We start from the raw sequence: 16,819 nt of genomic DNA on the forward strand, positions 1-16,819 counted from the left end.
AAGTATCTTTGGTAGGATATAGGGGCCTCTGGGTAAATACCAGCAGTGGTATAGCTGGGTCATATGGTAGTACTAGCTTTAATGTCTCAGGAGCACTTCCACACTTATCTCCATAATGGCTAAACCAGTTCACACTTTCCAGCAGTGAATAAGGGTTCTTCTTTTTCCACTTTGTTGCCAGCTATTATTGTCATTTGTCCGTGACAGCCATTCTGATTGAGGAGGGAGGGGATCTCAAAGCAGTTTGATTTCCATTGTTCCTGGTGACTAAGGACGTTGAACACTTTTTCAGGTATTTTCTTGGCCATTTGTAGTTGTTCTTTTGAGACTGGCTATTCAGTTGATTAGCGTATTCACTGACAGGATAACTTTTTGGTGTCTGGTTTTTGTAGTTCATTATATATTCCATGTAATAACCTCCTGTACCATACGTAGTTAGCAAACATGTCCTCCATACTGTAAGCTGTCTCACTATGGTGTTTGTTTCCTCGGCTGCTCAGAAGCTTTGTAACTTCCTGTTGTCTCAGTCTCAGTTGTAGCCCAAAGGTCTACAAGTTGTGGTTTCATTTTTATTTGATGCTACAAATTGTGTGTGTGTGTGTGTGTGTGTGTGTGTGTGTGTGTAGAGACTAGAGGCCAATGTCAGGCGTCTTTCTACTTTATTTTCTGAGATAGGGTCTGCCATCGAGCTGGGAGCTCACCTGGAGCTCACCCACTCAGCTTTGACTGGCTGGCCGTGTGCTTCAGGAACACACCTTTCTCTGTCCCCAGCACCGGATTACAGGTGCTCACCGGCTGTTTTTTTTTTTTTTTTTTTTTTTTTTTTTTTTTTTTTTTTTTTTAAACATGGGTGCTGGGGATCTGAACTTGGGTCTTCATGCTTATGTGGCAGGCACTTTACTGACTGAGCCATTTCTCAGGCTCTACCTCAAGAAATTCTTTCTTTCCTCATTTCTTCAGTGACTTATAGTCATTCAAGAGTGTATGTATTCTTCAGTCTCCAAATATATGTCCTTTCTATAGCTAATGTTTTTATTGACTTTTAGTTTTATTCCATTATGGTCTAATAGAATATAAGAAATTATCACTGTTCTTTTGTGTTTGTTGGAATTGTTTGAGGCCTAGAATGCAGGCCTCCAGGGAATCCACGTGCTGCTCAGAAGAATGTAAATCCCGTTTCTGTCGGTCCGTCTGGTGTGCACCTGCAGTGTATGTGGTTTAGTTCTGATGTTTCTCTGTTGCTTTTTGCCAGTGACTTATCTGAAGACGAGAGTGGCGCTGGGAGGGGGCTCGGCAGGCCAGGGTGCTTGCCACCAAGCCTCGCGGTCTGAATTTAATTCCTAGAACCCATATTGAGGAAGGGGAGAACTAACTCCCGCAAGTTGTCCTCTGACCTGCATGTGCACATGTCCCGCAAATGATAAATAGAAATATGATAAAGATGAGAGTGGGGTATTGACATTATCCACTGTTGTATCAGGATCAATATAGCCTTTTATGCTCATTCGTATTTATTTAGTGAAATTGGGAGCCTTGGTGTTTGGTGCATATATGCCTATAATTGTTATAGATTTTTTATTTTTATTTTTGTTTTTTAAAAGATTGGTTGTTAAGTATTCCAAGCGGGGCTGGAATGTAGTTGAGGGTGTCATGAACTTCTCTGACCCTCTGTCTGCTTGCTTCCACCTTCCGAGGCTGGGGTGACATGTGTGTGCCAACACTCCTGGTTTATATGGTGTTGGGGGTTAAACCCAGGGCTTTGGGCATTTTAGGCAAAAACTCTCCTAACTGAACTACATTCCCTGCCCCTAGTTGCTATAGATTCTTGATTAATTTATTCCTTTTACTAATGTGTAGTTGCATTACGAATAAAATCTCTCCTGTCCAGTTTTAACTTTGTCAGTTAGCAAAAGAACTAATCAGCTTGTCTGCACTTCTCATGGACAGATTGATCTCTAGCCACCTACTCTCAGTTGGCAGGCGTCTTCACAGTGTAGTGTGTTTCTTGGACCTAGTTTTTAATCCAGTCAGCCAGTCTGAGTCTCTTTGTTTATAATTTAAGCTGCTCATATTTAAGGTTGTTATTGAGACGTGTTTGTAATTCCTGGGATTTTGTTTGCTTTTCTGGTTGGTATTGGATCTGTCTTCTTTTCTTTCTCCCCATTAGTATTAGGGGTTTGGTGGGTTACTGTCTTGGGCATGTGGATTCCTTCCTAGCTTGTCTGTTCGTATATTCTTATGAAATTCATTCTTCCCTGTGCCTTTGTGATCCAGACTCTGGGATTAGTGTTCTGTTAAGTTTTTTGTTTGTTTTTGGTTTTTGTTTTTTCAGTGCTGACTCAGTTTTCATGAACTACCTTCGTTTGGGTTCTCTTGAAATGTCCTCCTTTTTCTGTCAGTTTTGAAAGAGGCTTGCTGGCTGTAGCATCTTCTTTGGTAGCTGTTTACTTCCAGGGGTTGGAATGTATTGCTTCATGCTTTCCTGGCTTTGGGAGTTGCTGATGGGAGATCTGAAGCTATTCTGATGTGTTTTCCTTTGTAGGTAAGTTGGAGTTTTTTTCTTATCACTTTAATGTTTCTTTGTGTTATATTTCTGATAACTTGGTTATGATATGTTAGAGAGGTTTTTCTGTGGTTGTGTCCATTTGGTGTTCTAATGCTTCTTTTGGGTGTCCAGTTTTTCCTCTAGATATGGAATTTTCACTTTAATTTCATATATAGATTCTCCATGTCTGCAGTCTTTGATCTTGCCTCCTTTTTCAGTCACATGGATTGGGTCATGGTTTGATCTCTTGATCATATTTCAAAGCTTTTGGGTGTTGTGGACGTGACTGCTTTTTTCTTTTCCTAGTTGGGGTTTGAATATAGTGTTTCCTTGACCTTGGTTATGCCTCAGATTCTTTCCTCTGCCTGGTCAAGTCCACTGATGTTGTCTTCCACTGTGCTATTTTAATTTGGTTCATTAGAGGTTTTTATTTTCAACATTTCTGTTTTTTTTTTTCCACCTCAAAATTTCAATTTCTTTACTGAATTTTCCTTCCAATGTTGCTGGCTTTTTTTCATCCTTATTGCTTATTTTCTCATCCATTTTGCTGACTTTTTCCTGTATGCTACCAACTTTCTTCATCAAGACCTGGATTAAATCTGTTTGCTTGTATCCTCTTTGCTTGTATCATTTTGTTAGTAAACTCAACCTTTTGAAATCATCAGCACTGTACCTATTTTAGGGCCTTTGAATTTAATAATTGAAGAGTCATCATTTGGAGGGATTATATTGCCTTGCTTTGTGTGTGTGTGTGTGTGTGTGTGTGTGTGTGTGTGTGTGTGTGTGTGTTTCTGTGGTGCCTTTGGACTCTCACTTTCTGGAACCATAAGCCCAATTAAACTACTTTCTTTGATAAGTCATGGTGACTTATAGCAATAAAAAAGTAACTAAGACACCCTACAGATAAATTATAGTGCTACTGTATGTATAGGAGGAATGGAGGGAGGGAGGAAGGTTTCGGGAATAAAAACTGAGTATGAGAAAATGAATAGAAAAAAATAATTGCTCAATAGTCAAAGATGTAGAAACAGCCGGGCGGTGGTGGCACACGCCTTTAATCCCAGCACTCGGGAGGCAAAGCCAGGCGGATCTCTGTGAGTTCGAGGCCAGCCTGGGCTACTAAGTGTGTCCCAGGAAAGGCGCAAAGCTACACAGAGAAACCCTGTCTCGAAAAAAAAAAAAAAAAAAAAAAAAAGAAAGAAAGAAAGAAACCCTGTCTCGAAAAAAAAAAAAAAAAAAAAAAGATGTAGAAACAAAGATAAAAGTGTGAAGGGGGAATAAGAAGCATTTTAAAATATGATAAAAAAAAAAAAAAACTGTTCAAAGAGTAACAGGAAAGGGTAGGGAGCATGGGGGTGAAGAAAGAAGGTCTTTCTAGATCTTTAGTGCACAGATTCTCTGGTAATGCATGTGGGGAAGTCTGTTGGACTTTTGGGCACTTGTCTTCCCGGTGACTTATGCTGGTGTTGACCCAGTACTGGACAAGTGTCTGTCCTCTAGAAATGTCTTCACTTGAGTTGCTTCCCTTCTCTGGGTACCAGGGGCTGCTGCTGACCGTACTTTAGCTGAAGTGCGTGCGTGCATCTCCCAAGGCACTGGGGATATTGGAAGCAACCCTGGCCCTGAGATCTGCACAAGCAGAGGCAATCTTCACGCTTTCAAGACCTCCAAAGTAGTAATCATTTTGCTGCAAGGCTGCAGCTATGTGTGGCCTGCTGGAGCTTGGGTCTTCAGGGTCTGTCTGGGGCAGCGACAGCAGCTCGGTGTCCCCACTGCTGAGGTGAGGTTTGTTCTGGCAACCGTGGGTGGGTTAGCCTTCCCTATGCACTTCACTGCCCAGCCAGGTGTCCTGTAGCCTGCACTTCGGCTTGTCAGCGTCCCCCCCCCCCTCCATAAACTCGAAGGCTGTCTCTCATGGAGGGCTGTGGCAAATTAATTTCAGGCTCTCACACTCCTGGGTTGTTCCTTTGTTCTCAGGCTTCCAGGGTAGTATAGTTTCAAACAATAGGTTCTCTTTTAAGATGGTGCCAGGTCCCTGCCCATGAAGTCAGTCGGTCACATAGGGAGACAAAATGGAATTCCTCTTCACTGCCTGCTAGGGGAGCTTCCGTCTGCTCTTTAGTGTGTCGCCTGTCCCTTTCTCCACACTTTGCAGGTATCCTGCAGCTGCCTTTGCGAATTTCTGAAACGTGTCCTCTTTTCCTCTGCTTGGTGGAGATTCTATTTTTCCTTCTGCTGACCCTTCTCTTTTATCAGGTCACAGGAAGGGGATTTCTAGTCCACCATCTTACCCTGGGTTTTGATGTTTCAGTATTTCCCCGCATGTGGACATTGGTAAAAACCAGATTGCCCAGTAGTTACTGTTTCCTCTGTGCTTTAGTTATTTATTTTTGATTGAGAATAGCAGGAGGTTCTATTTTTCTATTTTATATTTTGGGGTGACCTTCCTGTAGGGCTTGGAGTACCTGTTTCTTCTTTCAGAAATACAGGTAGATGTCCACATCGGTGGTGTAGTGGTTAGCATAGCTGCCTTCCAAAAATACAGGTTAGTAGATCGCTACTATTCATTGACAGTTTTCAAGTTTTAACTCTTGTGAATTTACAAAGGCAAATTATATATGCACTTAGCTATTTCCTAAAAGTATGGCCTGCTGGCTCGTCTCGCTGGCTTGGCCCTTGGTTTACACAGGACTCTTTGGAAAGTGGTCTGTTTAGTCATCCCCACAGTCCTTTGGTGGGTGGGATTGTCTGTCTCTGATTGCTTTGATCTCTCATTATGAATTTTGGCTGACGGTAGTTGCAGTGGAAGAGACTTGAGCCTTTTCAGTTGTGCCTTAAGCAAATTTGCAAGGGAGCCCTGATGTTAACTTTGGCAGGTTTCATGCCTGCAAATATTGATTGAGCCAGAAGTCCTCACTGTAAAATGTCACCAGTGAATGTGCAGCCAGTGCAGGCGGGGGGACTCATTACTGCAGCTCGGCTGCAGCTTCTGGGTCAGGCCACTCATTACCATCTGGTAAGAACGAATGTTTGAAAACTACCTTTTATTCTGACAAAAGGTAATCAGGAGAGGTTAACAGCCGATGATTTCCGAACAGTTCAGATTGATTAGACCAATCCGTCCCCAAGCTTGGGCTGTGACATCCAAATGTCTAATTATCTCACGGGGTATTAGAACATTTTAAAATGATGAAATCCCAAAGTCATGGTAGGAGGAATTTAATTATGTGTATGCTCCCCTTTCTGCTCTGTGCTACACACCCGCTTTCCTATTGGAAGCATTTATTCTGAGGAAGAAAAGGCAGCAGGAAAGGACGAGGCAAGCAAATAGGATGCTTCAACTAATGCTTATTTTTAAAGCCCCATATGTGAGAGTCAGGCTAGACTTGTCCTTCAAGGGCAAGGACTAGAGATCAGAGAAGGAGACTGTAAGTCGGAAGGGTTTTCCTCAGTGTGGTAAACTCTGAAGGAAAGAGCCAAAGATGGGGAAGGTTGGTTAGGTCGGATGGTATGTGGTAAGCAGGGGTGTTAGGAAAGTCCTAGCCCGTGTCTGCCCAGAGACATTTTTAAAGATTATTCAGACTGCAAATAGATTCCTGTTGGGCAACATGGAGGTGCCTAAAGCTCAGACTGACTCTAGTGCCTTGGAAGAACCATGGCAAGGTATGGACAGGCATTTTGAATAGAGTAGCTACCGAGTCGACTCTTCATTCACAGTTCTCAAAACAGACCAAAGGAAAAATACCACCGGAGAGATAGTCTTATCTTGTTCTTATGTGTCCTTCCTCTGTCATTGACAGCCAAAAAGTGCAGCTAGAGGAAGGTTACCCATCAAATATTTTGGTATTCAAAGGCAATCCATTTTTTTTTTCTTTGCTATTTTTCCCCCAGTGATAGTGGGGATTGAACTCTACCACTGAGCTAAACCTCCCACCCAGTAATCCACATTTTAAAGCCCACTAGTGTTCAGAGTCTCTGTCTACCTCAGCCTTGCTGATTTCTTCGAATCAGGTGTCACAAAGATAAGGACCTCTGTGTGTCTTCTGTGGGCCACACCGTGCCCTGTGCTGTAGAAACATCACCTTTATAAAGTACATAAACATCAGAGATGTCTGTGAGAGAAGTTATGAATCTCTGTTTGTAGTTAAGTTACCACCCAGGACTGTTATGTAGAGGGGTCAGGGTTTGGGTTAGGAAAACCTGACTCCAGACCCATTCTCCATTTAGCACTGTTAAAACAGGGCTGGGATCACTGGCTCTGGCCATCATATATTGGAAGCCTTTTGTTGATGGCTGCTAGCTACAGCTCTCCTCTCACATGGGGACCAGTCCATGTTCTAGATTCTAATAGCAGCTTTGCCTGCCATCCAGTGACATCCTCAACATTCTCTTGTCCTATTTCCTATTAGTCTTGGGTGAGAGTGGAAGAGGGAGCCCACTGTGTTGGGAATTAGCCTTGCGCTCTTGTCCACCATAGACAAGTTGCTTAAACCCACTGGGCTGGAATTCCTGGTTAGTCATTTCTATCTTCACTTCTTCTGAGTTCTTCCTGTTGTTTAATACTGCAGAACTTTAATGCTTGGGAAGTTTAAGAACTTCTGAGTTCTTCCTGTCATTTACGACTTGAGCAACAGCATGCACACCTCACTGGGTAGATCCTTCTCTGAGTTATCTTTAATACTTGAGCAACAACATGCACACCTCACTGGGTAGATCCTTCTCTGAGTTATCTTTAATACTTGAGTAACAACGTGCACAACTCACTGGGTAGATCCTTCTCTGAGTTATCTTTAAGACTCCAGCAATAGTGTGCACACCTCACTGGGTAGATCCTTCTCTGGGGTTGTCTTTAAGACTTGAGCAATAGTGTGCACACCTCACTGAGTAGATCCTTCTCTGGGGTTATCTGAGCTCCTTGTTGCTAGGTGAAGAATTCTCTGTCTATTTCAAGGTCACAGAGGGCTTCTATTTGATGTTTTCTAGTTCCCTTATGGGATTAGGTGTGCTTTTCCCCTCTGTCATCGTGAAAGTGTCTTTCATGAATTATCTCCTTAGCCAGGTAACTTGGAATGCTACACTATCTTTAGATACATGCACATACATTTCCACTGTTGTATCCCAGTGCACATGTGCTGTGCATTAATAATTGCACTGTTATGTTTTCATAATTTATCATAATGATACCATTATTGCTTACTATAGAAATTCTTTCCCCACCCCCAACCCCTAAGTCTAATTGAGGTCGAGACAGACTATAAATGTGATAATACAGATTGCATGCTCAGAGGAAATGGAGTGGGTTTCATAGTGGAGTTTTAATTTAGGCTTCGTTCTGGTGATGTAGCCTCTTCCTATGGTACATTACTTTGAGTCCAATATAACTGCATGTTCCCACAGCCCCTCATTATAGCTGCAGCTTCTCACTGCTTTTTAATTAAAAAAAAAATAGAGAGGGGGAAATGAAACCTAAAGCTTAGGTTGGATATTGTCTGGGTACACAGGGAGTATTGCAGGCAGTTTGCTTACTTAATTTTTTAACTCCTTCAAAGCCTTTGTGATGATGTCTTGATTTCCATTTTCGAGGGTTGGAGTGAGAGAAGATGGAGAAGTACCACTTGTGTGCTTACACATACAACGGGGTTACTGAGAGGTTAGGCATATGAAGGCTCCGGTAAGCTGTGAGAGAGTTGAGTCCTTTCTGGGTCCTCGGAAGGCCACACTGCCCATGTGGTGGGATGGTGCCAAGTGCTCAGAGAGCCTTCTATGTGACTGTGGGAGTGAGGCTGGGATCTACATAGAAGGCTGGAGACCGCACTTCAAGGCTGGTATTCTGGAGCATTAGAAGTCAAGAGTTAATCATTGTCTCCAGGTCTGTGGGCAGCAGAAGCAGAGAAATGACTTTATTAAGAACGGTTGCTTTTGACATTCCTTCTTCTTGAGGGATGCCACATGCCTTTCAGAGACCAGAGCAGATTAATCTCAGAGGTGACTGGTAAGAATGGCTAAGCCTCTTGAGATTGGTGTGTGACATGAGAAGGGTGGTGGTGGCCTGAGCTCTGACCCCTGGCAGGATGCCCTCCTTTTGGATCAACAGACCTTGACTCCCTGCAGTGAAATCAGCCTGGCAGCCCTGAGCTTCTTCCCAGGCACAGCTGTGTTTGTGGGTAATCACTTGCTCTCCCAGGGGTGCAGACTGGAGAAATGGAATCAAGAAGTCTACTTCTAGGTGAGGATATGGAGTCTGCTTCATGATTGTTGTGGGTTTCCAGAGCTTTCTAAGAGCCCCTGCTGCATCCATTGTTGCTGGAAATTGGTTCTGGTTAGGCTTCCTCAGGGAGCAGTGTGATGGCAGCCTACACATGAAATTGGGCTGGTCTGTATTGACCTGAGTGTGAGTGTAAGTGTAAACCACATGCCGAGGGCTCAGTATTTTTAAAGAAAGGGTAAACTAGCATTAAAAAAATATTGACTACATATTAAATTGCTGTTTTAGGTATATTATACTAAATAAAATATCTACTAAAATTAATTTTACCTGTTTCTTTTTACTTTAAAAAATGTGGCTATTAAAAAATATTTATGCCAGTGGCTTGCACTGTATTTGATTGTATCCCATCCTGGACAGTGGAATGCTAGCAAGGCAGTGTCTTTCTTGGGTGCGCTCATCTGCCCTTTCCTAGCACAGAGCCACAGACACAGTTGGCACTTAGGAAATAGTTGGTAAGGGGCCAACCCCAGCTCATAACTTAGAGCACTGAAGTCTTAGGAATGAGTGGAATCTCTATTGAGAATGCTGGCTTTTGAAAAAGAGACAACCAAGGAGTAAAGAGCAAAATTCTTGCCTCTGGGGGAATGCTGAAATCAAGCAGCTCAGGATAGCTGTTGCACAGCTTACCTACCCTCAGGAGAGGGAGGTGGCCATGGCTCTTGGGCCAGTATGTGTGATATTGAGATAGAGCGGTCAGAAAGGTTCTGGAAGCTTATTTGTACTGGCCGTGCCTCTCCTCATGACCCAGTTAAGGCGGCACCCAGCTGGAAGCCTGAGGCTGCTACTGGGCCACCTGATTATATACAGTGTTTCATGCCTTAGAAGTCTTTTTACCAAGTTTCTGTTGTTATTGTTGTTAATGACTTAACAAATACCACTTTAATTTAACCAAGGTCTTACGTGGCTTCTATCTGTGGGTACATTTAAGTCCCTCAGAACTGTGTCACTGAGAGTTGCATAATCAAGGTAGATGGGCACACTCTTCAGTGTGCCACTTCAGAAGGGATCAGCTTGTCTCTGCAAGTGTTTATTGAGAGCTAGCTGGCACCCTAGGCATCCTGTTCCCTGCTAATGCAACAGAACTGTTAACTACTTCTGGTCCCCAGAGATGTGGTGGATTAAAGTCCTGCCCAAGGAAAGTGCTTTTTCAGTGGATTATTGGAGGTAAGGATGAAACTCCTCCCCTGACTTTTAAAGAAGTAGGTCCTAAAGGAACAAGACCACTGTTGTTTCTAGTCTGCTGCTCTTGATGGTGGCAGCACTTAGCTTCATCCTGTTAATTGTGGCCTCACCACCTTTTCTCTCCATCCTCCAAATCCCCTCTTGTGGAGAGCTCTGGAGCTCATGCTTTGACTTGGCTGCGGCAGGCTTGCACTAATCACAATCGCAGCAGGGCTTGTTTTATGAGCCTGAAAGATTCCTGTTCCCAGGAGGCTGAAGTTTCTCACCTGCTGGGGAGCCACAGAGTTCTGTTTGAAGCCTGGTTCCTTGAGGATGAAGCTACCTCCCTTTCCCTTCCCACATAAAAGCATCTTGAGGTCTCTAGATACTGGCCTGTGGGGACTCCCTCCCCCCTTTAAGGGTAAGGACAATAATGACAATACTAAAGTTTTTATACTTAAGGAAATTGGGTGTGTCTCAGGGAGACTCAGAAAAGAGGGAAGAATTGTCTAATTTTTCTGAGCACCATCATCTGCTCAGCCTCACTGAAGCACCTGGTGTGGAGAACCAGCACGATTTACATGGACAGAGAATGACTTTGCACCCCTGGCGTGGTGCAATTCAGTGGCAGTCACAAGGCAAGATGTGTGATGTGCATGATGAGAGTGTGTCTGTTATTACCAGACACCTTAGCAGGGTGTCGGTGAGCACAGCATTTTCTTGTGTGGTAGTAACAACCCACATTGCACTATTACGCTATCAGTAGGTGCAGGTGTCATCGGAGAAGGAAAAATTCACGAAGGAGCCGATCTCAGTGTCTTGTTGGGGGAGACAGAATCAAGAGGATTGACTCAGTGGTAGTTTTCTTTGTTTGGCACTGTTGTCCTTTAGAGTGCTTTCCCCTCTAAAGCAGCTTTTTTAAGTGCACCCGGAAAAGGGTTATAACCCTCATTTGCATTTTAGGAAGCGAAGGCTTAGGGAGGCAGACCATATGCCCAAAGTGCACTAGTGGCAGGCTGAGCTCGGGGGTGGGAGAGGGAGGGCCATTTGGTGTCTGCATGGTGTTCTCTTCAGTTTGGAGGCTCCTTGTGCAGTGCCCTGCTTGCTTCTAACTTAGTAGGGCACAACAGTGACAGGGAGGCTTCTATGCCCTGTGTTAGCGAAGGAACAGTGAGGCCTAGGAGCCCGTTAGGAATCAGGAAGCACCAGTTCTGTGGGGTTAAAGGCTCTACCACCTTTTATAGTGCCGTACTTCTGGTACAGAAAATACAAATAAAATGTTTATTGTTGAAAACTATTTGGGGCTGGAGAGAGAGGAGGCTTAGCTGTTACAAGCATATACTGCTCTTGGAGACGACCAAGTTCAGTCTTTAGCACCCACTCAGGCAGCTCACAACCTCCTTCAACTCCAGCTTCTGGGGCTCCTACTCTCTTCCAACCTGTGGACACTTGCACTCATGTGCACAAATATACATTCAAACACATAATTAAAAACTAATGAAATATTAAAACCTATGTACGTGCATGCGCACACTGTGTGTGTGTGTGTGTGTGTGTGTGTGTGTGTGTGTGCATAGAGGAGTCCTGTTCTTCACTCTTCTGTTTCTCTGAGTCACGGTCTCTCACTGGTTCTGGAGTTAGGCTGGCAGTGAGCCTCTTGTCTACTGGGTTACAGGTGCCTATGTAGCAATGCCCAGCTGTTTCTCCTGTGTGCTGGGATCTGAACTCAGATCTCCATGTGTGTACAGCAAGTGAGTCTTCTCTTCGGCCCTAAATTTTCTTTTGAATTGACAACTCTGTTTATAGGGCACAATGTATTTTGGTATATTGAAGGGAGCAGGCAAAAGCACCTTGGCCTAAGTACTGACATTTTGACTTCAGACTTCACTCCGTAGGGTGAAATAAAGTTCAAGTTCTCTAGGCTTAGGGGAGCTGAGAACTCTCTAATGGCTGAGCAACCTCCTCCCTAAACCGTAGAAATAGTCGTTATTCATCTTTAGTTCTTTAGAAGCATCATGGCTGTTCCCAACAACAGAAGGAACAAATGAATCTGCTTGGTTGGACTGAAAGGCTTGCATTGTGTATTGATTGACAATGATGGGACATTCAGGGAAGCCCCTAATCTCTAAATCCTGATTGGTGAAAATTGTAATTGTAACTTGGCAACAAATGTTTGTGAATTTTGTGTTTATAAACCCCACTTCTGCCCCTGCTTGGAGCTGTCAGGAGAAACAAGGCTCCCGAGTCCTTGTCCTGCAGCCCTGATCCATCAGTGACCCGCTTATGTGGTGAATTATAAAAATCTTTGGAACCCACAAGTGTTGTCTCTCTCCTTCCTTATGGCATAAAGGGCTAGGTGCAACAATGTGTTTGCGATATAGAATGCACAGATCTATCTATCACTGTGTATTTTTTGTGGAGGAAATTTAAAGTATTTGAAGGATGCAGGATGTTAGTATGTGTTGCATATGCCATTCTGCTTGCCAAATGACTAAAGCTAATTCTTCTAGCCGTTCCTAACCGTTCTTGTAGTCACTGCTTCAGAGTTCTTTTCCATAAATGAGATCATGTGGCATTTGACGCAGCAGAGATGTCTTCCCGGTTGACCACTTGTGGTACATGCCCACAGTCACATTGCTAGTGATAGCCTTTCTTCCCCTGGTTGAGTGGTACTCCAGAGAGCACACCCCACATTTCTCCCATCTGCTGCTGGGCACCTTGCTCCTGTCTCGTTGGGAGTAGTGCCACGCTTAGCATCTCGGTGCAGGAACATCTCTGCAGTACTGCCTTCACTTCCTTTGGAGACTGCCCGTCATATGGTGGTCGGTCTAGTCTCAGTTTTCTGAGGAGCCTCCACACTCTTTTCCATAATGGCCATGTTAACTCACATGCCCACCAGCAGGGCACTCTCGGGGTTTCCTGTTCTCCACACCTCCTTAGCTGTCCTAACAGAGTATACTCCATGGTTTCATTTGTGTTTCCTGGTTAATAACATTGGGACTTTCCCTGCTCCTTTATCTCTTAGCCACTTCTGTATGTTCTCTTGAGTAGCCAATCCTTACCTGGCCTCTGGCTATCTGTTCTCCTGCGTAGTAGAATCTGAAGTACAGTAGACTTGGAAGTTATTGACATATCATTCTCTTTCTGAACTTGATAGAAGATGTGTGCTGAGGGGTGGAAGTTGGGGATTGTGTCTTGCAAGGCATGTGAGCCTGACTCAGTATCCCCATGTCAAGGTGGCCTTTCCCCTTGTGATTTCTATATACACCGGGAATCTTGTGCAGTGGTACAACCTCATTTAAAAAAAAAAAGCCCATTGGTCATGGTGTATTTGTAAAACCATTAAGGATCTGAAACTTCATAGTGCTAGCCTCACTGTTCTGTGGAAAAGGTAAGCCATGGCACTTTGCTATCAGAATCCTTGGATGCTTTTAGAATGCTTGATGTCTATTCCCCACTCCCCCACACTTCTGAGACAGGGTTTCTCTGTGCAGCCTTGGCTGACCTGGAACTCATTCTGTACACCAGGCTGGCCTCAAACTCAGAGATCTGCCTGCCTCTGCCTCCTGAGTGCTATGATGTAATTTGTGTGCCACCATGCCTGGCTGCCTGTTTCTTCTTCAGCTCTAATGTCCTATGTTTCTTTTCTTTTTCTCAGCCCAACAGGGGCACAAAACGACCCCGGGATGATGAAGAGGAGGAACTGAAGACACGTCGCAAGCAGACTGGTCCTCGAGAACGTGGCCGCTATCGAGAGGAGGAGGCCACAGCAGCTGAAGAAACAGACGATGATAAAAAAAGGCTGCTGCAGATTATTGACAGGGATGGCGAGGAAGAAGAGGAAGAGGTAGTGAGCCAGAGCTGGGCAGGAGCCAGCAGAGTGACCCTGACACACCATCTGTGGTTTAACTGGGGACAGGCTATTACCCTGAGTCTTATCTGTAAAATGGGGTTAAGAAAAACTACGTTCGAGTGTTGAGGCAAAGGTTGGGTGGTAGAGTCGAGTCTGGAAAAGGATTTACAGAATAAGGAACGTCGTGGGAACAAAGAGGAAGGATGGCTGGTGTTGACAGGAGAAAGCTAGCGAGAGCTTCCTGACCTGTCATTCCGAGGACATGTAGAAGAAGACCCATCATTTTAAAATATAGTCCATAATCCAAAAGAAGTGTCAAATCCTGTCAATCACACAGGTAGAGTAGGGCTTTTAAGAATGAAGTTCAAAGTACTACTAGATTAGCTATTTGGGTCTTGTTGAGGCATGGTGGCTCATGCCTATAGTCCTAGCTCTCAGAAGCTGAGGTAAGAGGATCACTTGAGCCCAAGAGTTCAAGACCAGCCCTGGCAACATATATAGCAAGACCTTTCTCAGAAAAACAAAGCAACAGTCAATCCTACAACAGTCGAAGGAAGGCTGTTGTACTCAGTCTTGCCCTGCGCCTTTGAATAATCTCCTTTATGCCTCATGTGCCTGGGTTCTTCCCATTAGGTCTAGGTCAGGTGTTTTCTCCTCCAAGAAGCCTATCCCATCTCCAAGGTGGCCCTGCAGGCCCATTTTCAAATTCTCTTCTCATTTGATTCTGTATACAGTCTTCACAGCATGAATTGTGGTTTGCAATCCTTATTTATCTTACATTTACTTTCCTCCCTTGGCCTCCCATGAAAATGGCCTGGCTCTGTTTTGTTCACAGCTATGTCTCTGGCACTTGGAGCAACATCTAGCTCTTCATAGGCCCTAATAAATATTTATTGAATGAGTAAATGAATGGAGCAGAGAAGCATAGAAGTAAAATATCAGCGATTAAAACAAAATGACCTTACCTTGTGTCTTTTTAAATCCTTAAGTGGTAACTTCTATGTGCTTTCACTCTGGCATTTTGTTCAATATGAATTATGGAAATGGATTCTGAAGAACCAGCTGTTTTCTAGTTCCTGCAAAGACATGATGCTAAGTTTGGCTTTTAAAAATGAGGCAGGAGCATGAATCTGAGAAGAAGAAAAAACTTAATCTGTATTCCAAACAGGTCTTTTCTGTGTTACGACAATAGCCCCTTCTTCCCCAGGGTGTGGACCAGTGTTGTCTGAGGTTCTGCCCCTAAAATGTAGTGGCGTCTGAGGAGTCTGTGGGAGAGAGTCATGAGTTCTGAATTGCCTCTCAGAAGGCAGCAGCCTCCAAGGGCTTCCACAGTGTGTGGAGCTGACGCTCCCTCTTCTCCCGCTGGCCTCTGCTCAGGCTCTTCACCCTGTAGTTAATTGGAAGGTAGAATTCCTGTGTAGATGATTTGGGGGGACTGGGACAGTGGCTGTCATGGGTAAGTAGTTTCTAGTCTGGGAGACAGAAATGTAATGGGGGAACAGCCTTTCTGTTAAGGGACAGGGACAAAGAGATCACTTTGTAAAACTGACACACAAAAGGCTAAAAATCCAGGAGTTATTTTCTCACTGCTACCAAAGTCCCATCTGATAGAAAACAAGTGGTACTTGCCCTGTGGTCACGTGGCCTTGTAAAATATTATTGTCCTTTTTGTGCTACATCACCAGCATCCATCTTTCTGAAATCTCCCGCTGGTTTCTGACGTTGAGCTATTGGAGATACAGCTGAGGCTGATGACTAAGACTGATAATTCGGTTCCCTGGTATTGGAGAGGAATTAGAGGAAGGAGACCAAACCCTAGAGAGGCTGGCATGCTGGAAATCCCACAAGAACTGCATGAATATAGTTCCCCCAGAGTGGTCAAAATGTTAGTGAGGGAAAAAAAAGCAGCGGCTGTGAGGGAGGCTGGAAAGTGAATTAGCGGTTCCCTAGACAGGGCTCCATTGCGTAAACCCTCTTGGTATGCGGGGTATGCTATGTCTCTTGCTATTAAGAACAGCATCATTATTCATTACTGGAGTTCACCAAACAATTTTATGTACACAGTTTGTTCAGGTCATCTCTGTGACCTTGAAAGATCCAGCAAACATTTTCATTCCAATCCGCCCTCCCTCTACTCCGCAGATCTTCACTAGGTGCCTGTGATGAGCAGGTACTATAAGAATCAGCAGTAAGCAAGGAGGCACGGGCCATCTCCAGGGTGCTGTCTGCCCTGTTGTTGCTTTTTAATTAAAACAAGTTTATTTTCTTCATACAGGTGTTTTGTCTCTAGTATAGGTACATGTATGGTGCCCTCAGAGGCCAGAAGAGGCTATTGGATCCCCTGGAACTGGAGTGACAGACAGTTGTGAGCTGCCATGTGGGTGCTGGGAATCAAACCTGGGTCCTTGGGAAGAGCAGCCTGTGATCTTAACTGTGGAGCGGCCTCTCCAGCCACAGTGTCTGCCCTGATTTGAAGTTGGAGCAATTAGCTGGGCCACATCCTTCCAGACTTTCCTTCTAAAGTGTTTCTTCCTTCCTTCACTTTCCACGCGAAGGGTTAGGGATCTTATTCTAGACACCAAGGGGATGAATTTAGGAAAGACTAATAAGGACGTGTGAGGTGGACCTACCAAGGCCTTGAGGAAGTTCTTAGTGAAGTTTTGTCGCTATGCGGTAAAAGGTATGGAGGTATGGTATGGAGGGAGTCAAGGCTCTGAGTCCTAGCCAAGCCAGACACTGACTGTGGTTTTCACCATGTTGGGAAAGCCTTCTTGAACTGTAGACCTGGGAGGGGTGGGAGCCCAGCAGAGTGCTTCCAGATCCTGAGGTCGATAAAATCTAAGAAATGTATCATGCTCAAAATGAATGTATAGGTTTCTCCCACTTAAAACCCAATATAGGAAGAACATTGAGATTTCATAATAAAATAATAGCTAGTATTTCTGAGTCCTTACAGAATTATAGGATGATTCAGTGCTTTCCAAAAGGATCT

The 16,819-nt window shown here is 44.2% G+C and overlaps 1 protein-coding gene across 1 annotated transcript in view; it reads left to right on the top strand.

The window, feature by feature from the left end:
* Positions 1-16,819, top strand: part of Ctnnbl1 (catenin beta like 1) — a 185,449-nt gene that overhangs the window by 33,964 nt on the left and 134,666 nt on the right. Inside the window, exon 2 of the mRNA XM_028861754.2 lies at positions 13,633-13,821. Coding sequence (XP_028717587.1) covers positions 13,633-13,821 — 189 coding nt within the window. The remainder of the gene's footprint in view (positions 1-13,632; positions 13,822-16,819) is intronic.

Source organism: Peromyscus leucopus, chromosome 4 (assembly GCF_004664715.2).
Source record: "Peromyscus leucopus breed LL Stock chromosome 4, UCI_PerLeu_2.1, whole genome shotgun sequence".
Classification (NCBI taxonomy): Eukaryota; Metazoa; Chordata; class Mammalia; order Rodentia; family Cricetidae; genus Peromyscus; species Peromyscus leucopus.